The 25146-nt window shown below is 37.3% G+C and overlaps 1 protein-coding gene across 4 annotated transcripts in view; it reads right to left on the bottom strand.

Annotated features, from left to right (window-relative positions):
* The window catches only part of thada (THADA armadillo repeat containing), a 169693-nt gene that overhangs the window by 124384 nt on the left and 20163 nt on the right, over positions 1-25146 (bottom strand). For 3 of the 4 annotated variants that reach the window (XM_039653361.2, XM_089117242.1, XM_039653360.2), the window contains exons 16-24: positions 24721-24866; positions 23819-24050; positions 22745-22880; positions 22510-22646; positions 20695-20856; positions 20266-20432; positions 11011-11120; positions 4710-4842; positions 1014-1136 (exon numbers count right to left, since the gene is read on the bottom strand). In XM_039653361.2, the coding sequence (XP_039509295.2) occupies positions 1014-1136; positions 4710-4842; positions 11011-11120; positions 20266-20432; positions 20695-20856; positions 22510-22646; positions 22745-22880; positions 23819-24050; positions 24721-24866 (1346 nt within the window). The remainder of the gene's footprint in view (positions 1-1013; positions 1137-4709; positions 4843-11010; positions 11121-20265; positions 20433-20694; positions 20857-22509; positions 22647-22744; positions 22881-23818; positions 24051-24720; positions 24867-25146) is intronic. The other variant, XM_089117243.1, reaches the window with a different exon arrangement.

The following is a 25146-nucleotide window of genomic DNA, read 5'->3' as shown; positions in this document are numbered from 1 at the left end:
GGTAATAAAGCCCCGAACTTGCCAGTCGCTGGTTAACACATTAATTAACATTAGCTAAGGTTAATAAATGCTGTTCATTGTTTGTTAATTAACATACTACATTTTTAAATTAAGGTTTTTATTTGTTAACCATAGTTAAAACTCTATGAACTAACATGAATGATCAAGGTGAAATTGTATTGCTCAAATATTAATGCTGTAAACATTTATATTGCATAATGCACATAGTTCATGTAAACTAGCTAATAAATCATTGTTAACAAATTGGACTTGCAACATGTTATAGCTAAAGAAACACACATTTGACATGTTTTATTGTTTAAATTATTTTCAGATGGCAAATTTAGTTATTATTTGAAAAATAACAGTTACATTTGGAACGTTTAATTTGTTATTTAGATTATTATTTTTTGTTTGTTTGAAAGAATGCCTTTTATTGACATGTTTTCATGGTTCATACAGTTTTTTGTATTTTTATAATAAAGTTCAGCACTGTTTTACTTGGAGTGTTATGTTTGTTTTTATCCAGTATCAATTTTAAAAACTATCGGTTGATTAATCGGTTATCGGCAAGTACAGCCCAACCTAGCTATCGTTATCGGTAAAATCCAATATCGGTCGACCTCTATTTTCTAATGAAGGTATGTGCTTATTTTTTTTTTTATAAAGCCTATAACAATGTAAAGCATCATGTTAACATCACTGCAAAAAAGACATCTAATATAAAATCTATATTTATTCACCTAGTAGGCTATAATAATAAGTATATAGTATGTTTTCTCCCTTAAAATCAGGTCTGCTTTCCTGCAACAGAGCAATAGCCAGGTGTTCACCCTCGGCGCGAATGTTTTGGAATGTTGAAGCTCTGAACGTCGCAAATTCGCGTCGTGGCTGATGTGAATGGTTTTGACGCAAACTATTCTCACGCGAACTATTGGCTTTTTCGTTTCGCTTTTTCGTTACGCGTCCGGTGTGAAAGGGCCTTAAAGCTGTGTGTGTGTGTGTGTGTGTACCTGTGGCACAGTGCTGCTTTCAGTAGCTCCATCGTTAGATGGCATGGCCAATGCCGTCAGAGATGTCATGGTCATCTTCAGGAGTCCACAGCTGGATGATTTAGGCTCAGAAGACAGCAGGGCCTACACAGAGATGTATTATACTTATCGCTTACAATGGAAGTTCCCACACTTTTGACATGATTTGGAATGACATGTGGGCCAGTAAATAATGACAGAATTTTCATTTTTGGATAGACTATACTTTAAGTTGTATTTTAAACAGCACATTCCTATGAGACTGGGACAGTGAATGACAGCATGACAGTGGAAAAAATGACTCACGGTTTGTAACCGAATACAGTCTCTGGAGTTCTTTTGTCCCTGTGCCAAAGGGTGTGAACTGATCACGCAAGACCACCTTTTCCGGGACATTCCGCAGGAATGTGTGCTTATGCCAAGGTGTTGAGTTTATCCATTCTCTCTTCGTCTAATTCTTCCCTAAAACATTCTCATTGTCATGTGTTTCAGATCCAAAACCCATTTTTCCTTGACTTCAGTATTCAGCTATTTTGACCTTTCAGAGGATTGTCCACTGGGGAAGATCTCAATCATAAAAAACTATGAGGACTCAATTACCGATTCACAGATGTTCAGATAAAACTAATGAAACTGTGAAATCTTCAGAGATTGTCAGATCATTGCATATTTGTAAAAGAACAAATGTTTTGAGGGTGCTATACATCAGAACTTTACACACATTAGTGGTAAATTTAGGCTATGCTTAGACTGCAGGCAATAGTGGCCCAAATCAAACAGTTTTCTCATACAAGACCAAGATCTGTTTGTTTCAAAACAGTGTGAACCATATGGAATCTGATCTTTTCGAATCCAATTTGGGCCACTTCCATATGTGGTCCTTAATCAGATACAGATCTGATGTTTTGCAAAGCAACCTCAGTATAACCAGTCAAATCAGAATGCATGCAACTTTTGTTGTATACCATACTAAAAACTGCCTTCATTCTTCGTGGCATAAATTCAACAAGGTTCTGGAAACATTCTGCAAAAATTTTTGTCCCTATTGCCAATCATATAACGCAGTTGCTGCAGATTTGTTGGCTGCACATACATGATGCAAATCTCCGGCTCCACCACATCCCGAAGGTGCTTGTTGAGATTGAGATCTGGTGACTGAAGAGGCCATTTGATTATAGTGAACTTATTGTCATGTTCAAGAAACCCGTTTGAGATGATCTTTGGGACATGGTCGTGCATTATCCTGCTGGAAGTAGCCATCAGAGGATGGGGACACTATGGTCATAAAGGGATGGACATGGTCAGCAACAATACTCAGGTATTCAGAATCGTCCACGTCACATCTAAGAATCCATTTTTTACCACACCCCTAGTAGATCTAGACTGGGTTTCCCATGCTGCCTTCCCGCAGCGCGATTTTATTCACGCTGAAAGGCAGTATGGATACCATGGTCCAGATTTTCGCCTCATGTAGGGAACCAATCACAGAATGGGGAGGGAGCAGCAAGACGATGACGACATCTATGTGACACACTGAAGCAGTTTGTTTATTTCTATGAATTCAACATGGCAGCAGATGCGAAGCTACCTTTTGATGCAGCCTTAAGCCCCTTTCACACAGCGAGTCGATCCCGGGAAATTGCCAGAACACCTTCTGTGTGAACGCAAACACGACCTGGGATTGATTCTGGGATTGATCCCGGGTTGGGGACCTAATAACATTGCTGGAATCAGTCCCGGAACGCGCGCTGTGTGAACAAAAGCCAGGACCAATGCCGTAAAGGGTGTCATAGTGATGACGCTCGTGCCATCGAACGATTTTGTTGCTCTAGAAGAAAGTTTGTGTTCGTCATCAACAAAGAAAGGACAAACAAAGACCAGCAAACTGGAGCGAAGCAGAGACCAGGAGCTCCTCACTATCCGTACTGAAGCTGAGATTGTTCACCAGCTTTGTGAAACAGTATGCGCGTGTACATGTTTTCGACGCGTCCGTTATACGTCTTATCCTGACGTCATGGGTCTTCCCGGGATTTTTACGGGTTGTGTGTGAATGCACTCACAGATCCCGTCAAATCACTGGCAGTCTGGCAGTGTGAATGAACCGAAATCAAACAATTCCGGGACAAATGCTGGGTCACATTATCCGTGTATTTTCTGGAATCTCTGTGTGAAAGGGGCTTAAGATATTGTTCTAAGTAGTTTAGAATGCAAGTTTATTTTGAAAAAAGAGCAGCTTTTGGCGTTAAACTTCGCAAGACCCCAGTTGTTATTGTTGTCTTGCCATTAATCGTCCTAATGGAGGACCAGGTACAGGAGGCGGTCAACCTTGGAATATCTGTCGCTCAGCTGTGTCCCGAGAAAGAAAATGCGATAAAGAATTCTCGATACCAACTTCTGTTCAGCAGTTCCGAGGCCTGGATGAGCACAAAGTGGCGAGACATGTTAGCCACGGAGTTGTATAGTACCAACCTGCAAGGCATCGTCGTCGACGAAGTCCATTTAACTTATAAATGGTAAGTGGTATTAATTAATATCATATAGTCATTATGCCTGTAGACCTATGGTAAGTGGTATTAATTAATATCATATAGTCATTATGCCTGTAGACCTACTGTGGTTGTCACAGTGCCACTAAGTTGTGTTGTTTTTCAATATCAATATACAGCTACCGCTTTAGTAGCATAACTTTCAGCTGTGCACACATACCCGATTAAAGTTGTTGACACTTTAGTCATTAAATAAAATGTTTACATTTTTTAAACTTGTGAAGTACAAGTGCAAACAATTCCCAATGCAAATAACAACTTCAACATCTATGTTAAACTGTACTTAATACTTGTGTTTTTCGAATTGAAACGATTTGCTATGAGCTACGTACAGGCGCATCTGATAGACATTCTTAGCACCCAATAAATGACGCCGGGCATTCCTAAACCACGCCTCAAATACTAGAAAATGAACATGTGTTTCCCAGACCCAATTCTCAATGAGAATTGGGTCTGGTGTTAGCCAGGCTAGTAGATCAGCAGTTTCTGAAATACTCAGACAGCCCATTTGGCACCTACAACCATGGCACGTTTAAAGTCACTTAAATCACTTTACTTTCTCATTCTGATACTCAGTCTGAAGTTCAGAAGATCGTCTTGACCATGTCTACATGGCTAAATGCATTAAGTTGCTGCCATGTGATTGGCTGATTGGGTTAACAAGCAGTTGAATAGGTGCACCTAATAAAGTGGACGGTGAAACTAAACATACAATCTAAAAAGCAATTCAGGGGACCTGTAATCACAACTCAAAACGTTTTTGAGTTTAGTTGACATTATAAATGTTCATTACATTAAGTTAATATGGTGTATAATTTAAACAAAAAATTCTGAGTTAATTTGAATATTCTTTACAAATTAAGTTGAAGTATGAAATTGTCTTAATAACTTTGTAAATTGGGTGGTGGATTTGTACTTCCCAGCATGATTTGCATAGTACATGATACAAGTTATTTATAAACAAATACTTGTTTAGTGTATGCATGGATAAATTGTTAAAAAAAACAATAACATCAATTTAGTCAATAACTAGAATAAAGTTTAATTTCATGCTGACTTTAAATATAGAAATTTGTATTATTTTTTTTTTTTTATATATATACATTTTCATTGCTGTACATAGAGTACTAACCTGGATATAGAAGGGTACTCCCGCACTGCGGCGGGTAGCACACAGTTTAGAGGAGGGGTCACTGGATTTTACTTCCTCAAGAACCTCCTTCAGCCAATGTGCTGGCAGCTGCTGGAGTGTAGTACTCCCACTCCTGACACACAGACACACACAGATATTACAGAAAAACCCACATAATAGCTTGTTGTGGAATTATGAACAAGAGATTGGCTCCCATGACTGTGGTCCTCCAAGTTTATGTGGTTCCCAGTTTCTCTAAGACATTTTTGTTAACTTATTCTCAGATGTGATATTATCCACGGTTTTCAAAGCAATCTGAAAATCAAATCGCATCCAAATGTGATAAAGCAGAAACTATAAAATATAAATGAATTTGAACAGTCATTTGAGGAAAACGTCAAGCTAGAGCCAAGTTACATTAGAGCAGAAAAGTTGTGAGGATAAACATTGATTCTTTATGGAGTCTGCTGTTATCAAGATCCAGTGTAGGACCATATGATGCTTTCAGATACAACACAGTATGAGACGCATCACTTTTAGGTTCTATTAGAACTCTTATTATTATTCTGTTTAAAAGTTTAAAAGAAAAAAAAGTTTATTCATGGATTCATTCAATTGATCAAAAGTGACAGTAAATATATATAAAATCTTACAAAACATTTTTATTTCAAATAAATTATATTCTTATGAACGTTCTATTCAAAGAATCCTGAAAAATTGCATCACAATTTACACAAAAACAAAGCAGCACAACATAATATTGATAATAATAATAAGAAATGTTTCCTAAGCACCAAATCAGCATATTAAAATGATTTCTGAAAGATCATGTGACAAAAAAAAAATCTTTAAAAAAAAATCGTACTACCTTCAAACTTTTGAAAGTGACTAAAGCAAATGCTACAGTAAAATGATTTTTCCGCCGATTTCTTATTCACGCAGTGATTAAGAAAATAAATCTGAAAAAAATAATAATAATAATTTGAGGAATCATTCTTGTCTGTAGCAACACAGAACGAGATACACAACACACTTTAATACTTCAGGTTAAGAGTTTATTCAAATCTCTATTCCAAAGTATGACCAATAATAATAGAGATGCTTGCCTCAGCAAGCACTGTAATTACACTGCAAACCTCGGATGAATACACACACACAAACACATAGCAGGAGCTGCCCAAGCGTGTGCAGAACGCCCACTTTGAGAGCGGAGAAAAATGTGAGGCTTTCGTTATGAAAAGTACCGTTATACCAGACGCGCTGGACCGAGCAGGCCAGATCAAACAATCCAAACCACACAGTAAGCGCCCACGCACACACACACACCTCACTCAGTAATATACAACCCCAAACACAAGGCGATACCTTCAAAAGGCAGCCGATGAACGCCCCACAATCAACACCTCGTAACGGGCATAGTGGTTGCCGGTGGAGGCGTGTAATCACACTGCAATGCTTTTTCTCCAGAAGCACCTCTGAGACTCAATACAGCCACAACTGTTAATACAGGCTGATCCACCACAAACACACACACTACTGCTTCCTCAGGGATTTCAAGAAAAGTTGGCATCTCAGGACTAATCATATGTTTGCACGCACATTTCTGGGTGTTTTGAACCTTATTTACAGGGATGCCAGAAAAATGACAGGAAATAATAGGGAAAAGATACAAACCAGACTATAACCCCAAATCACACACTTGAGCACAACATTTCAATCACTATGCATAAACATATTTACTAAACGGCTCAGGCTCAATTATAGTGGGTAATACCCACTTCACAATCAATTAATTCGGTAACACTTTACAATAAGGTTCATTAGTTAACATGTACTAATAATGAACAATACTTCTTCAGCATTTATTAATCTTAGTTAATAGTAATTCCAACATTTACTAATACATTATTAACAATCAAAGGTTGTATTAGTTAACATTAGTTAATGCACTGTGAACTAACATGAACACACAATGAACAGCTGTATTTATATTAACTAATATTAACAAAGATTAATAAACACTGTAACTAATGCATTGCTCATTGTTAGTTCATGTTAGTTAATGCATTTACTAATGTTAACTAATGAACCTTATTGTAAAGTGTTACCATTAATTCCTTACAAAATTGTAATTATAAGTTATTATAAATACGTTTCATCCATTTTTATCATTACATATCCTGTTTCATTTGAAACAAGTAACAATAAGAAACAATGAATTGTAAACAACATGGATTTAACTTCTATTCTAGTTCGTGCTTCTTATATTCATTGATCTCCAGCCCAAAAACTACTCTGCCCACTTAAAAGCCCACAATACACCTACTTTCCACCATTTCTCATAACCTGGAGAGATTGAGAACACTTTTAACATAGCAATTAACAGCAAAGACTAACTTGTGAAGAGCAAAAAACTAGTTAACTAAATATATATATAGCACACAATAACCAAATTGCTTTCAAATTTAAGTTGTACGTCTTGATTATGTAAGGGAGTCACTTATGTTAATGTCAACAGAGAACACTCCCTTTTATAACCAAACTGAGTATATTTATCAAGTCAAAATGAATTTATATAGCATATTTAAAAGCAACAGAGTTGTGCCAATGTGCTGTACAACAAAATGTCCAGCATATAAAAAGAAATCATTCAAGGAAAACATGCAGCGTACAAAATATAAACACATTAAATAAAATACAATTAGAAAACTTCAAGATACAACTCTTAAACTACACCTAATCAAAAGCCAGAGAGAACAAATAAGATTTAAGAGCCGATTTAAAACTGGCTAGTGGAGGAGCAAACCTCACATTTACAAGCAAACTGTTCCAAAGTTTAGGTGCTGCAGAAGAGAAGGCCCGACCACCCTGTTTTACAGTCAAAATGGGGGACTGTTAAAGGAATTCACTTAAAAAAAAAAAAAAAAAAAAAAAAACTTTTGCTGATAATTTACTCATCCCCATGTCATCCAAGATATCCATGTCATTCTTTCTTCAGTCGAAAAGAAATTAAGGTTCTTGATGAAAACATTCCAGGATTTTCTCCATATAATGGACTTCAATGGGAACCAAGGAGTGTTTGGACCAAATGGTTCAAGGTCCAAATGAGAGTTTCAGTGCAGCTTCAAAGGGCTTTAAATGACACCAGACGATTAATAAGGGTCTTATCTAGCTTAAATGATTGGTCATTTCAAAAATAAATAAAAAAGTTTAAGTTTTATGAGCACAAATGCTCGCCTTGCTCTGTTCTGTGATGAGCGTTCGTGACTCTCCTGTTCAAACTCGTTCATCAAAATGAACAAATCTTTTTTCGAGTCATGACTCGAAGGGTCCTAGATAAGACCCTTATTCATTGTCTGGTGTCATTTAAAGCCCTTTGAAGCTGCACTGAAACTCTCATTTGGACCTTGAACAGTTTTTAATCCCAATGAAGTCCATTATATGGAGAAAATCCTGGAATGTTTTCATCAAAAACCTTAATTTCTTTTCGACTGAGCAAAGAAAGACGTGGACATCTTAGATGACATGGGGGTGAGTAAATTATCAGCAAAAGTTTTTTTTTTAAAAGTGAACTACTCCTTTAAGTTTGTTTATTATTTATCAACATTCATCAACCCAGTTGATTATTATAATTTTCTCTTTATAGTTTAAATCCCTAGACATGGTGTTATATTTCATTAGAACTTTTAATAATCCTCATTTAGAGATAGATCATTTCTGCATAAATACCAGTAAATAATCTTGCAATTCAAACAATTCATTTGCATTTGTGATCCTCTTATGTGATGGTTGAGAACGAGCTGCCATTCATGTATGCATTTATGAATAAAATGAATGAATACAATGCCAATGTATTTGGTCTTGGCGGAATAAATCTACTACACTGATTCTACTTCAGAGCAAGTACCGAGACTTGCTACTGCGAATACCTTCACAGACATGCTGTGAGCATATAAGACATACTGCTGCTGCTACACATGTAACAGAAATGATTTAACCCGTAGCAGATCTATACAGGTGGTGCTGGGGAAGGGGAAGGGTTCTGAAAGCACACTGCAGACTGAAACAGCAAACAATAGCAAGTACTGTATTTGAATGTTTGAGCAGCAAGCTCATTGGCAGCTGCTTGCAAAAGATATCAATCAGCTGTGTTATTTAGATAACAACATGATTGCTACCAATAAGTTACAGACCTATTAGCCTTCACCATGCAGAGTTTCATGCAGGAACTATGTAATACTGGAACAAACTAAACCAAAAATATAAATATTGCCTTGCAACTAACTGAAATAAGTTTAATTTAATGTTTTTGAGCTATTTTAATGTATGTTTAATAGTTTTTGTTCTAATTAACGATAACAACACTATGACCGTTTCTATTTCATGGAAATAAAAAAAGAGAACTGCAGAGGTTTATTAAATTTACAACTACACAACAGCAGAACTGATCTGATGTCCTTATTCAGGTCACTGTTGTGAAAGCGAGCGAGTCAATTTCCTTAACTTCTGCGCAGAGGCCACATTCCAAAGCTCATTAAATCTCACATTTCCAGATGTTAACAGTTTTCAAACTTCCTGATTATTTGAAGCTTGTTTTCCACCCAGCAGCTGAGAGGTAGCATGGCTGGGGTCATTCAGGTATGAAATATTGTTGCCAAGCACAACATTAGGGGCTCTGGTGTAGCAGTCCCCATGACTCCCTCATCGCACATTCTTAGAAAAAAGGGTTCTATATATGTAGCATAGGGTTTTTTACTCAACTACAAAGGACCTTTTATGCAAAAAAAATGATGATAATGACAAGAAAGAACCCCTTTGGCACAAAGGTTATTAACTCTTTCCCCGCCAGCGTTTTAAAAAAAAGTTGCCAGCCACCGCCAGGGTTTTTGACGATTTTCGCTAAATTTGAATGCCCCGCTGAATATTTTCTTCCATGAATATATGAAGATGATATATATAAAAATAAAGATCTGAGCCTCTGCTTTTAGGCAAAAAAAACGTTTTTATTTTATCTTCATCTGTTCTTTTTTTATTGCCTCTTGAACAGAGGTAGGTTTTGTCAAAAACACAACATTTTGGACAAAAAACTGAGAAAAAGGTATTTTTATCAAACAAGTGCATTTAAAAGCAGAATACATTCAGATGTTGTTTCCTTCATATATAAAACTTTCCAAAATAAATTAAAAACATAAAATAAATGTAAAATATATCAAATTTCCCAGGATGTAAGGGAAATGTAACTTTTGCAATAAAACTTCTGCCTCTGCCTCTCTCTACCTGTGAATAATGAATAATTGGAATTACAATAAACAGGCCTAGACACACACACACACACAAATACATATTACAATGTGGTAAATGTGCACAAAGAGAGAAATAATTTGACAATTACACCTTCATATTTAGACAGCCACACATAAATGCCTGCACACACACATACATATTATAGTGTCATAATATTATACGATCTATCTGCGGCACGTCCATGGCTAGAACTTTCTGTGACAACATGTGCATCTCTCTCACTGACTACTTCGTCCCGATCAGATTCAGAATTATCAAATAAAGAGTGATCGGACTCCGAGTCCATTAACCTCCAGTACTTCAGCCATATACCTCTGCATTGTCTGTCTGATACATTCTCACTACTCCACTGTTTGAGACGATTGCAATCTTTTTCTCTGATCAAAGAGTTGCGCACTCATTCAGGACATGCGCGCGGGTCTTCCTTACCGTATACCACCTAAAACACGGATACCCGGAAAATTCCGTGTTTGGCGCAGATGCGTTTTTTCATTAAACCCGGAAAATTCCGTGTTTGGCGGGGAAAGAGTTAATAGGCTATTATTAATTCATATATTACATTATTCTGCAACATTTTGCAGTTGTAATTAAAATATTGTTTATTAAACTGTTGTAGTAACTTAATATCGCATTTTAATCATGCTGATTTTTGGAGGATAAAAACTGAAACACACTCTTCATGTGATATTGATTAATTACATTTTTTAACCCCCATATCTTGAATTTTGTGATCATTCCCATGCATTGCATTTTAGGGGTTCCAAATATGTAGCGCTTTAGAACCTTTTAAGGTTCTATATAGAACCTTTTCTTCTAAAAGTGTAAGATGCACACTTGTTCTGTCTGAGGCCTTTGGGTTGAAAACATCTTGAATTTGGGTAATGACAAGGGAGCTATTTTACAGGACAGCGAGTTGACAAGTCAGTATGTGTGTTTTTATCATTATTATTTTATTGTTGAGGCCAGTCAAACAATCTAATAGAGTTTGATCTCTCACCTGCAGAGCATCTCAGTAAGCCGAACAAATCCCACATAGGCCAGTTCAAACGCCCCCCTGTGACGAGACTGCAGCAGCTGCTCCCGAAAGTACTTGCCCACACCTTCCACCTGAGAGAAACACAGACAGACAGATTGACTAAATAGCTACTCAAATTAAAAAGTTAGCATTTTGTACATACCGCCAAAATAAAATATAGTAGACATCAAAAATAAAATCTAGATGGACACAACTGCTAAATATCTGGTCCAACTTATATTCTTATGGGTTCGAAAAACTTCACTCAGGCAGTCACTTAACCCCAGTCACCCCATTTTAATGTCTATGTATTCAGAATGCAATGCCATTACATATAGACCATTTCACAAGATGTAAACAACACTGGTCCAGAAGCACTTCCTGTTTCAGTTTGTAACTGTTTTCTTTATTTCACATGTAAAGAAAACATCTTAAAGATGTTTGTTTAACTTTTTGATTCAGTTTTAAATGTTCTGTTGGTTGTATTTTATCCCAGCTTTTATGTAGTGTTAAAAAACTGAAACAGGAAGTGCTTCTGGACCAGTGTTGTTTACATCTTGTGAAATGGTCTATACAGTAGTGGCCAAAAGTGATGCCCGACCAAGGAAAATTCCCTTGTTTTCACTTTATTCAAACTTATTACATTTTCTTTTTTTCCTATTTTGTATGCATGATGTGAAGTTGTGCTTGGAGTATAAAACTAATGTGTGTTTCAGGTTCCAATTGTATGATTTAACATGATGCAATGACTCATACCAAGCTTGCAGTCATTATTCTCAGTCTTTAATTCAATAAATCACTATGTGGCCAGTATTAGCTATAACTTTAGATGTTATTTTGGAAGGAGCTGTTCCTGCAACTATATCTGCAACTATATTGTTGAAATGGCTAAGTCTGATCGATCGTTTTAAGATATTGCTCACATGCAAGATATGAATGGCCACAATGTCCACAAAGAACAGTGACACCACTACCATGCAGGATGTAAAGTGCTGTGGCTGGTCAGGGAGTTGACAGGAGGATGAAAATCAACTGAATGTGGGACCACCTCAAAACAGCTTCTACGGACCTGGATGAGATTGTGAGTAACCCATTTAATTTTGAACTCTATCCAACAGCTACAAGAGGCTGGACTGAGAGGTTGTGTACCAGTAAAGAAACCATTTATTAGTTGTATCTAATGCAAAAAAAATGCAGTGCATTTGCCAAAGAACATAAGGACTGAAGTGTGGAAGATTAGAGCAATGTTCTGCAGTCCAACAAGTCAAAACAACCTAGCACTGGATGGTGGCATGTGTGTTCATAGTCATGATTTAATGACAAATGCAATCATGGCGCCATTAAGCACGGCAGGGAAACAGGTTCTGGAAGGATCTAGGAAGTTGCTGGCACTTTAAAAATGGACCAATATTGGAAATTCTGATGAACACAGTCAAGTATGGAGTTCAAATGTGTATTTTACACAATGATAACAATCCCAAACACACCAGGATTACAAAAAGATGCTTGCAATACTTTTTTTTTTAAACCAAATTTAGAAATTTAAATCTGAATTTAAATAGGCCCCTCATTTTATTTCTGAATGGCAAACATTCATGCTAACAAATACGCTTGGTAAAATAGATACTGTACTGTACATGTCAGCCTCTGCTCCAAAATCAACAAAATAGCACAACAAAACAGTGGTTAAGGAGCAACCGTTTATTCCAAATGCTTTAGCTTCAGTAGGACTTTATTTAGCCAAACACTTCCTATTTGCAACTTCACCCGCAAATCCCCCTCCCCCACCTGACCCCAAAACCACTACCACCAAACTTTGCTTACGCTCCACGTGCACAGAGAAATTTCCCAACGCGACCAGCTAATTACTGTCAGGGTCAGTGACCTAAATGCAGCTTTTCCTGCATGTCTAACACTAAGAGGGGTTAATGCAAGTCCAAAGCTGTTGGTCTTGATTCCAATAACTCAAATTCTGGTTAAAATAGCTATTGAGAAAGAAAAGAAAAACAATAAAATATCACAGACAGTGCAATCAAACGTGAGTTCATGAGAGCACCACAACACATGGGCTAGAACTGAGAAGATGACGCAGATGACGTCCTGGCAGCCACAAGCACTACACTGTCTGTTCACAAGCAGCAGAAGACATCCGCTGTACATAAAACTGCCTTCGTAAGCATGTCTGCAGATTTCACTGTAGATTTTAACGAGACTTGAATTTGTTTAACCAACCTACTTATTTAAACCAGATAAATTTCCTAAATCATTGCTACACAACAAGAGAAAAATAAAAATGGTATGTTGTCTTCCCGTTTGGCAAATAATGACCGTTGAAGGTCAATCCCACCAGTCTGCTATGAATATGCCTGACCAGAGTTAAATACCACCTTGCTTTAACAGGAAATAATACTTAGCAAACCTTTAGTTATAATGGTGTCAACTTTTAGTTACAATGGTGTAAAATGTTGTCACATACAGGTAAGAAAGCTGTTGAAATAGTGTTCCATTTTTAACTTAATGCTGTTTAAAAAGCAGACAAAGTATGATATAATTTTCAGTGACAATAACTGTTAAAGAGGTGACGAACTGAGAAATCAAATTTTCCTTGAGGTTTTGACATCTATGAGGTCATCATATCATAAGAATATCCTCTAATTTTCAGAGCTGAAAACGTCCTTGTTAGTCCAATAAAAGCTTTTATTGACACCAGCCTCTGCAAAAGACCAAAAAGATCAACTCATACTTCAACACGGACGGTTTAGCCCCGCTCACCGATTCACGCATAGATGCCTACCTCGTGATGACAAACCGGATCGAGCAATACAAAATATTGTGCAGTGCCGGGTTGTGGAAGAAGACAGTCGCTGCAAATGTTTCCTCTGGATTCCAATAGGACTACATGGGTAAACTTTATTTTTAATTACGTTACAGCTGATGAGGTAAAACATTGTCCGTATATTCGCTTCATTTCACTGAGGATTGTTTTGTAAACAAGACTGGATTTGCAGACCGATTAAGAGTAAAGAACGGTGCTGTGCAGTCTATATTGAATCTGACAGGAATTGCGCAACACATGGACTCTGGGTCGAACATGTATGGGCGAATCATTCGGGTTGCCATTTTACAACATTGGGCGTTTTCAAAACAATTTCACCCAAGTGCAGACAGGTGAGTTGAAACTCATTATAATATGCAAAACTGTTATCCACTCACGGCAGTGGCCGTTTACTTCAGTCTTCAGTGCGAGACGCCCATAAAAACGAGCGTTTTTCAGCTAGGCTAAAAAAAACTAGGGTACAAAATAGCCTATTACTTATTCATTTTGATGTTTTTGAATGCAAAAACCAAGCGAACGTCATAAGTTGATCTCAGACAAAAAAATAACAAAATTTAAAAAGGCAGTTCATAACCCCTTTAATAACCCTCTGTTGATCTGACAGTCCATGTGTGGGGATACAACAATGTGGAAGTATAATCTGTAGCTGTCAAAAGTCTTTTGCTGACAAACAAATATGATTTTTTTGTTCAGGTAGCACAAAGAATGAGTAAACATTGTTCATTTACATATACTACACATTGTAACAATACAAAGCGGTTCGAACATCTACAAAGTTACACTTTAACACTAACAATGTTTCAAACCAAGCAGCATTTTGTTGGTCAACATGATGAACCCACTGTGAAATCTGCAAGGGAAAATCTTTCACCTGCAGGAGAAATTCCAGATATCATGGATACCAATTGAATTGCCCGGATTTTGCTGACGAAAATTAGCCAAACAAAAGAATAGATAAAAATGTACAGTTAAATATCAGCTCTAGAAATGTTTCAAGCTAATGCAGCTAACTAGTAAACAGAGTACAGTACTTAAACTTATGACAGCCACTGGATTATAAAAATTATCAGCTCTCAGCTAATTCTGAGTTCACACTGCACGATTTTAGGCCTGATTTTCACTCACCGACAGATTTTACAAAATCGCTGACAAATGCCTGAAATCAGAGGCAAATCAGAGCTCTATCCAAACTAAACATGCAAAAAGATCTTGAGAAAAATGTGTAGGCCCTTAATTATTTCACAGCAACGATCTACTCAATAGAAACTGGCATATTTGACTGTAAAGAGCATTTGATGGTCAAGTGACCAGAGTACGACTTATTTGGGTACCACACTGATGGTGAAAAGCATCCCCTACTGAGAAGCGGTTCACTTTTAAGTAAATGAATCATACACCATAAAGATGTGACTAACTGCTTGCAGTTGCCATGGCGCCTCCAAAGTCTAAAAACATGTGCCGTGTTTCCACAGCGACGGAGGACATAACAGGATGCAGGACACACACATTTGGGAAACAGAAACTTCACCATCATAAACACACGCTCGGTCCGAACCCTCTGATGAAATGTGGTCTGGAAAAATATGTTGTATGAGGCATAAACACAAACCGCAAACACAAGCCATGTGGACCCCAACAGCATCGTTAGATCATCCTTTACATAACAGGCGAATATGCCATGGTAACCACACCAGTGACATCACTGAATAACTTCACTCCATCTGTTAAAGCACTGAAGTCATTTTAGCAGGACAGAGCGGTGAAAATAACAATCATACTGACACATTAACGCGTTCACTGAGGCCGCTGGCTGATCAACACGAATTCCCAATCTGAAACCTTCGCACAGATATCAAGTAACAGCTCTAATGATATATTACTTCATTACTTCAGCGCAAGAGATGTTGCAAGGTCTGCTCCCTCCCTTGCTAATTTCTGGATTTGGAAACTACAGCAATCTATCAAGAAAACAAAGTGGGAACATTTGATCAAGCTGTCTGAGCTTGGCCGAAGTTACGCTCTTAGCTTAAGACATCAAAAACAAATTTAAGAGTTTAAACCTCCAGCCCCTCAACTGCTATGCAAAATCTGCTCTGCACAGGATGTTACAAAATAACCTTAAATGAACCTAAGAAGAATCTAAACTTTAAACCTTAATATTTTCTTCTGAAGGCATACAATAGTTTTGTGTGAGGACTGATAAACTCAGCATCCACTATACCTCTAAATCTATTTTTCAATTCTGCACTTTCACTTCATTAGTTAGACGATACAGCGCTTAAATTTATTAGACCACCTGACATAATAAACAGAAAACACTAAATATTTCAGGAATCTGTTAAATTACAATACAAAATTTAGTTTTAAAAAAGTTATCAGGCAAATAACAAACTGAAACATTATTCAATAACCAAAAAATTTCAATGTGTATGCAGACATTTGGCCTTGATAGCAGACATGTTTTTGATTAAACTTTTATGCGATCCATCTTTGAATCCAATAAATCCCTAATTTGTTCAATAGGATGCAACTCCGGACTTTGACTTGGCCGACTGTGACTAAAGAACTACACATACTGGTGGATTTATCATTTCAGAAACAAAAAAATGTTTTGGTAAAACCAATACTGTTCGTTTAGGGCAGCTGTGGCACAAATCTTACATTGGGTGGTAGTCTAATAAATGTATTAAGCACTGTATGTTAATTCACTGAAATCAAACCTGTGTGATTTATCTTCATCTAGTATGTACGGAATAATTGAAGAAGGGCTGTTGAATTATAAGAAAATAATAATGATCAGATGTTGCATCTCAAGACACTTATCTGGGCTTTGTCCTTAAAGTCCTGCTGAGCAGAGAAATTAAATACATTTTTAAATGATACCAGTAAATGAATTAAATTAGGCATTTCTAAAATCAGAGATATAGTGAAATTAAATAAACAGAAATTCAAAAAAATCTAAAATGGCAGATTAAATTTTTATTTTATTTTATAAAACTACAAAACAATACAATTATAGAGAGAAAATATCAAATAAAATAAAAAATAAAAAAGATTATTTTTTTTTTGTTTTTGTTTTTTGACTAATATTTCTTGATTTACACAGAAAAAGTCAGCCATATAGGTTTGTATAAACATGAGGTTCAATAAGTGTTGGGCAATCTATTCGCTAGGCTAGGATTAGGTTTCTCGCTAGGCTAGGTTTCAGGACAAGGCCCATTTAAGAAAGGGAATTTTCACTTTACACCTCAAGCTATTTTTTGTTCAATGTAGAGTGAATCTACACAGACACTGTTATAAACAAATGTTCATATTGTACTCAAAGTGCTCAAGTCTTTAAGTCAGGGAGGTTTTGAATATATATCAGGATGTAGGAAACATTCATGTTTATATATCGTATTAGCACATTGGACCGAGATGCTGCCAGAACAACCGCTGCAAGAGTCTCAGGTGTAAAAACCTGGTGAATGAGTTCTGTGTGAAGTGGTTCAGCTCTTCAGGGAAAAAGGAAGCTATTTGAAAAGAATGTAGGATAGGAAAGGTAGTCGGCCCATTAAACAGCAGGCTGGTCTGAAATGAAAGCACTATGCTAAGAGGGCGCATGCTAATTGAAGCCGGGCACAGCAGGACACAACATATATATTCACATGGTTTAAACAACTGCCGACGGAAAATAACTGCCCTGCTAAACACAGGCAGCTGGCAAGGTTCATGTTGAATTAGAGTCCAGCACTGCTCCAAACCCTAGTGAGCTGCATACCTAGCGACCATCTAGACTAGACACATCATAAGTACACTTTTATCCTGAAGCATAGGGAGCAAAATTATGCTTCCTTCTAACATAATAATAATAAATAATAATAAATTCATTAAATTTATATAGCGCTTCTCTGCACTCAAAGCGCTTTACATAGAGAGGGGAATCTCCTCAACCACCACCAGTGTGCGGCATCCACCTGGATGTTGCGACGGCAGCCATAGTGTGCCAGAACGCTCACCACACACCAGCTTACTGGTGGAGAGGAGACAGTGATGAAGCCAATTGGTTTAAGATGGGGATGATTAGGAGGCCATGATGGACAGAGGCCACTGGGCAAATTTGGCCAGGATGTCGGGGATTTTTAATGACCACAGAGAGTCAGGACCTCGGTTTAACGTCTCATCCGAAGGACGGTGCTCTTTGACAGTATTGTGTCCCCATTACTATACTGGGGCATTAGGACCCACACAGACCACAGGGTGAGCACCCCCTGCTGGCCTCACTAACACCTCTTCCAGCAGCAACCTGACTTTCTCAGAAGGTCTCCCATCCAGGTACTAACCAGACTCAGCCCTGCTTAGCTTCAGTGGGCAACCAGTCTTGGGCTACAGGGTGATATGGCTGCTGGCTCAGCTATAACATACCTCATTTCAGCCACATACGAAAGCAGTATCGCATGTATCCTTTACAAATAAGGCAATCCCAGAATGCACTGCGACAACTGAAGAAAAAAAAAAAAAAACGCTCTTTACACTTAAAGGTAAGAACTATTAAAGGGTTATCTGAATAAAAGCCTAAATTAAATCTGTTCATCATATAAAGAGATCGTGTCTCTTCAGGCAGGGGCGTAGCCATCTCAGAAGTGAGCAGGACAGAAACGTCAAGAGCAATACCAGTTTGTTTTCTTTATTTTTCTTATCTCTTGCATTTTATTGGCTAAGAAATCAAATACACTGCTGAATAATTGCCACTAATTTGGAAAAATGTATTCTATAATATTTTTCCCTATATTTTCCTTATGACAATTTGATGATTAGTTTATGTACCACACACACCTGTGCATTAAGTCATCATGGATTTTATACAAGGTAAAAATCCTCATATTCTTATCACAGAATGTTCTACAGGAGGGTGCCCTCCGGCTTCCAGCATGAATAAAACAGACTTTATAAGGGAGTGTTTAGCATTCCATAATGCTCACATCGCGCTGTGTGGCTTCAGGTCATGCATAGAATATCTTGTCTGTTTGAAATAAAATCTAGATTCATTCACATTGGCCCATGAAAACCCCTACGGGAATCCACTTCCGTGTATGTCTTATTGAAAGTGAGGGGGACACATCCCAACTCGCTCCTTCATTCTACGCTCATGTCTTCAGACATTTTTGACTAAACCTCTCAATTCATTTGGATTAGTTTTAAAATTTATCTATCAAATTGTTCAAATCAAATCAAATAAAATTTGATTTTGCTATTTGGGGGTTTGGTTGCTAAGAAATTTATAATCAAATAATAAAATTTTAAAATCAATTTTGTATCGGACTGAAAACCAATGCAGAGAACGTAGGATTGGGGTGATGTGATCTCGTTTGCACCATTTGGAGACGAGTGATGGAAGAGAGAGGTAACCCGACATATGAGCTACAGTAGCCGAGTCGTGTTGAAATAAAAGTGTAAGTAACTTTCAAAACTATCTATACTTTGGCTTTTGGCTTGCTTAGTTGGGGACATTTAATATTCAACAATGTTACTGATCTGGCTTACTTCAGGTGGATGATGACGCAATTTTCTTCTAGAAACAAACTTGTTGTATTATTTTCATGTTATCACTGTGAAGCTGCTTTGATACAATCTGTATAGTAAAAAGTGCTATATAAATGAAGGTGTCTTAACTTAGATTACATTAAAAAAAATTTCATTTGTGTTTCAAAGATGACCTAAAATCTATGCGATACCGGCGATATATTATGCCCCAAATCTACATGATTAACTAACTATTTTATCTATGTATATTTCTGAAATGCACTTTCTGTAAAGCTGCTTTAAAACAATATGTATTGTGAAAAGCGGTATACAAATGAATTTGAATTTAATTGAATAATTGAAAGGGAAGCACACAGCATGTATTTACATTATTTAAAGGGGGGGAAAAGCACCAAGAAGCTCCATACGGGATAAAATTCCACCTTAGAAGGAAGCCTACTATGAAGAGAGTAGACACTGAGGCAGCTCCCTAGGGATTAGAACAGAGTCTTTAAGTCTGTACTGGAAATACATTTGACATTTTCTTTTCAATGGGTGCCAGGCTCAGCCTTATGGCAAATAAAGTTGTATTCAAAATGATCACATTTTCCTGATGCCTCTTCAGGGGCTGTTCGCAAGACCATATTTAAGTCTGTATTAGCTATTACCATGACGTCTCATCTCTCAGCCTTGAGCTCAAAAAGATCAGCTTACTGGTAAAAGTCTCCACACTACATTATGTGGTACAGTTCTCCATTATATCTCACTAGCTTATGTAACCAAGATCTTGGCTTCAGGGAGAGCCCAGCGGTTTCTATTATAACAGTCTCAGTGAGGAGTGTGTATATGCATGTCAGACAGTGAATAGTAGATCAGGTGACACCTGACAAGTATCTGACCTGGTCCTCCGTGATGACTCCTCTGCTGTCAGGGTGTGTGAGAGGACAATACAGGGTCATGCTCTGACACATATGACCCAGTAACATGGACACCTCTTTCATGGTCCTCCAGCAACACACCAGCACCATCTGAGCGGTGACTCGATAGGCCTCTCCATCACTGCCACCTAGACAACATAAATAAACACACACACAAATAAGCACTCGGAATCACTGATCAAATGTCGGCCTCTCATGGACAGGATATGTATTACAGCAACACCACCCCATCATTGGAAATGAATTATGGCTAAAAGTATGATGTTTAAAATATCAGTAGATCCCTAAATCTATGAAATTTGAGCTTTTTCGAAACGGATACTACGGTAAAGGGCATTAGGGCAATAAGGTAGATGAGCTGCATATAGTGATGGGCAAATGTGTTTGTACCAGTGTTACAGATTTGTTGTCTATGAACTTCGTTCTCTGGCTCTTTCTGCTCACTGTTATGGCCGGTCTCACTGGGGTCTAGCTCTCTGGCACTGGTGAAAAAGTCGTTTGAGTCACGGGGTTGAATCTCCTGCAGGATTTTCTGTAGGTCAGCAGAGGTCTCTGTGGAGAGAGAAAAAAAAATGTGATGAAATAACACATATGCAACTGAATGTAAAGTAAATAAAGTGTCTTGACTCTAAACTGTCCTGATTCTGTGCTCCAATAACCATGTCACAAAGAATGCATCACAGAACCAGTGCAAAATAAATAAAGGTCAGTGCCATAAAGAACAACAAGTCTATTCCAACACTTGAATTTTTCAAAATTACTTGCTGATGTTCTTACCAAAAATATTTGCATGGTTGGTGATAACAGAAAATGGTGGAAAACAAGGCTCCTCAACACAGCAATTTCATTGGCTATTTGGGCTGTCAGTCATGTGTCTGTCATAAGGTCAATTATGACAAGCGAGGTAGCATAGTACAACAAATCAAATCAAAGGCTGCAATTTAATTAAGTGTTTAGTAATGTTGAACTACGTGTTTCAGAGAGAAGAACGGCATTGTGTTAATTTACATGCAAGCAACTCATCATCTTGAAGTCTTAGAGCATTTGAATGCTTGAAAGTGAAAAATTTTAAGTCCCCCATTATGCTTTCACATATTTCATTTCATACAGTGCGTCATATAGCTGATCAAAGTGTTGTTATTGTCTGCCTAAAGAAACAACTGATTCTAAACTGCCTGAAACAAGTCGTCAGCAATTGTAGCCTATGTAGGTTTGTAACCAAATTGGGTAACACTTTATTTGAAGGGGTGTGCATAAGACTGTCATGACACTGTCATAAACATGACATAACACCTGTCATAAACATGAAGGAGTCTTTATGACTGTTGTTATTAAGTGTCATTCGGTAAATTATGACACTTTTAATGCAAATTTGACATTGTTTAAAATGTCTTTGTTATGACAACTTGACATTAACCAAGAAATCATAACTAGTCCAACATGTTCCACTTTACTTGAGGACAAGTAAAATATTCATGTCACATTTATAATGGTGTCATGACAACCAAAGTTAAAACCAACCATAACATATGACAGGGTAATGTAATGTTAACACAAAGCTAAATTACCTCTTTAAGTTTGATAATTAGACCTGTTATGACATATTTGTGACAAATTGACAGGTTATGATTTCTTGGTTACTGTCAAGTTGTCATAACAAAGACATTTTTGTCTTTTTTTAATGTCAAGTTGTCATAACAAAAACATTTTAAACAATGTCAACTTTGCATTGAAAGTGTCATAATTTACCGAATGACACTTAATGACATTAGTCATAAACATTCATAAAGACTCCTTCATGTTCATGACAGTTGTTATGTCAGTCTTATGACCCCTTCAAATAAAGTTGTGTTACCCAAAATTGTATGATGCTAACCAATGAACGTCAAAAAAGGGACTGAATTTATAGAGTTTATAGAGACTGAATCCTTTATCATTTTAGACACTGTGAGAAAAGCCTCTTCCTCGCCACTACATTTTCATATTATTCAATGTTTTTCCATGTGTGAGTAATGTAAAACAGTTCTGCCCATTAACAGGCACAGAAATATTACCATCACAGTATAAACAGCATAGCAATCGGTTGACGCATTAGTACTTTCACACGAGACATATCAAATCAAGGAGCCGGCTACTTGTGCAATACTTGGCATGATAACAGCTGGTTAGGACTCACTTATTTAGGACAGTGTTAGATGCATTTACCAGACTCTGTATCCATGGGAATGAGGCCCTCGGGGGAAGAGCTCTGAACCACAGGTGACACAACATCAGACATCTTGTAGCACAGGCCTATGAGCTCTGACACAACAGCCCTCCATTGAGACAGCAGCGCAAGTGATCTAAACACAGACATATCTCAACCACATGAACACCAGTCAAAATAAATGCCAAGACCTCTGTAAGTAGATGATTAAAGGTAAAGTGTGTGTGGAAGTACCCAGTGTTGAGCTGTTGGAGAACTGCAGTGATGCAGTGAGCTCTGCCATATAAAGGACAGCAAGCAGAAGCTTGCAGAAGAGACGACTCTGCCTTCAAAATCTCTTCCTTCAGACAAATCATCAGCCACTGCACCACTGAAACATCACAAACAAATTCTAGAATTTAGATACCGATATACAGAGGTATAAAATGGACTCATTTTGTACTTGAAAGTGGGCATCTTTGCTTTTTTTATTTTTTATTTATTCAAATAACCATTGATCAACACATGCAATTTGAACATCAAATATGAAAAAAAGAGGAAGCTCAACAGTACTTAGAACAGAACAAAACTCATTTATTCTTGCAGAAGCTAAATTGTGCTTGCATGACAAGAAAACAAACCTCATTGGTTTATTTATTGTGTATGCATCAGGCAAATATATTTGAATTTCTGTTTACCTTGTAAACCATTTGATATGCTATATGTATTTTTGGGGTGAACTTTTAAGAAAGGACACGGGTTTTTTGAAGTGTTGAACATGCTTTTACATTCACAATTAAGTGGGGTTAGGTGGGGAGGGTGGTGGTGGGTGGATGTCAACTTAAAACGTTACTTAAGTAGTCAACAAAGACATAAATTAACTAAGACAAAACTTTGTAAAAAAAAAATACACATATTGTGGAGGTTAAAATTACTGTGTAAATTACTGGGTAATTACTGGGTAAAAAGTGTTATCAGATTTGAGGGTAACAGGAGGGTTAAATTATGGAAAGTCTGGAGATTCTTGAAAACTGACATCCTGCTTACATCTACAATCATTCAGATGGCATTTTGGATCATACCTCCACCCATCAATGATGTTCATCTAACACCAGGGACGAATTACAACACCATGGGCACAGACTTGTCTAAACATCCCCCTGCATGCCATTTTTTTTTTTTGTTTAGCCGGGTGGGGTAAGGGTTTTGGCTGCAGCTCTCAGATATCACGTTCAGCAGGGGTGGGGGGGTTGGGTAGTGTTGCTATCTCTTTTCTAGTGTCATGGGCATGAGCATAATGTGTCAATAATGCGTCCCTGTCTAGTATACCTGCCAAGGTGTTCTGCTCCAGAGTGGACGCCTCAGACACCTGCGACTGGTTCAGTGCTGGTGGCCGGAGAGGGATGTTCTGCGCTTGAATACAGCTGAGTAACGCGTCTTGTAGACCCGGCTGGTGCAGGAGCAGATTGAGAAGATGAGCAGCAGTGACGCTGTCGAAGGGTTTGGTGCTGGTACTGAGGTTCAGAGCAACCTGAAGCAAAGACTGCAGCCTCTCCGGCTCCTAATCAGATGAGGAAAAACATACATATTCATTTGAGCGGTAACACTTTACAATAAGGTTCATTAGTTAACAACATTAGTTAACATTAACTAAGAATGAACAATACTTCTATAGCATTTGTTAATCATTGTTAATGTTAATCTCAACATTTACAAATACTTTATTAAAATCTTGTTAACATTAGTTAATGCATTGTGAACTAACATGAACAAACAATGAACAGCTGGATTTGTATTAACTAACGTTAACAAAGATTAACAAAAACAGTAACAAATGTATTGCTCATGGTTAGTTCATGTTAGTTAATGCATTAACTAATGTTTAATAAATGAATCTTATTGTAAAGTGTTACCATTTAAGCATTAATTAATACTAGTAACATTGTCTCATCCCAAGACGTCATACAACTGACGCCTTTGACCATACGTCAACATCCGTCGTTTTAGGGTACCCTTTAACGTCAGTAAGATGACGATCCTGGGGCGTCATCCAACTGACACTTTACCTTTAACGTCAGTTAGGTGACGGGCTAGGTTTGGGTCTGGGGTAGGGTTAGGATTAGATAACGTCATCTAACCGACGTTTAAGGGTACCCTAAAACGGCGGATGTTGACGTATGGTCGATGAGACTGCGCTGATACTAGTGACAGACTCTTATTTTTACACTGACCTGAAGCTGCACTGCTGCAGGGGGCAGTTTTTGTAAGAGGTTGCAGGCGAGCTGTTTGACTTCAAGAAAGTTGTTTGCAAGGCAGTACAGCACAGCTTGGGCATGAGCTACACTTACTGACTCTCCAAGAGCAAAGCCAACAGAGCCTGAAACAAAGAGAAGAAACATCTTGAAGAGCAGGGTGGGTTATATAAAGCTGTCTATTTGATATAATTCTAATTAATAATTCTACTTTATTTAAGTAAATAACACATACACAAGTTTAGCTATTAAAATTTCATTTTACATAATATTTACTAAAATAAACAGAAATAAATTATTTGAAAATAAATCGATTTGAAAAACCTTCAAATCTGTTAAAAAATAAGATACTTATTTATAATTTATATAGAAATCTCTTGATTCTGTAACCTAATTATAATATTT

Source organism: Pimephales promelas, chromosome 11 (genome assembly GCF_988280905.1).
Source record: "Pimephales promelas chromosome 11, fPimPro1.hap1.1, whole genome shotgun sequence".
NCBI lineage: Eukaryota > Metazoa > Chordata > Actinopteri > Cypriniformes > Leuciscidae > Pimephales > Pimephales promelas.
The sequence above is the reverse complement of the archived record's forward strand: the minus strand, read 5'-3'. Positions and strand labels throughout refer to the sequence as shown.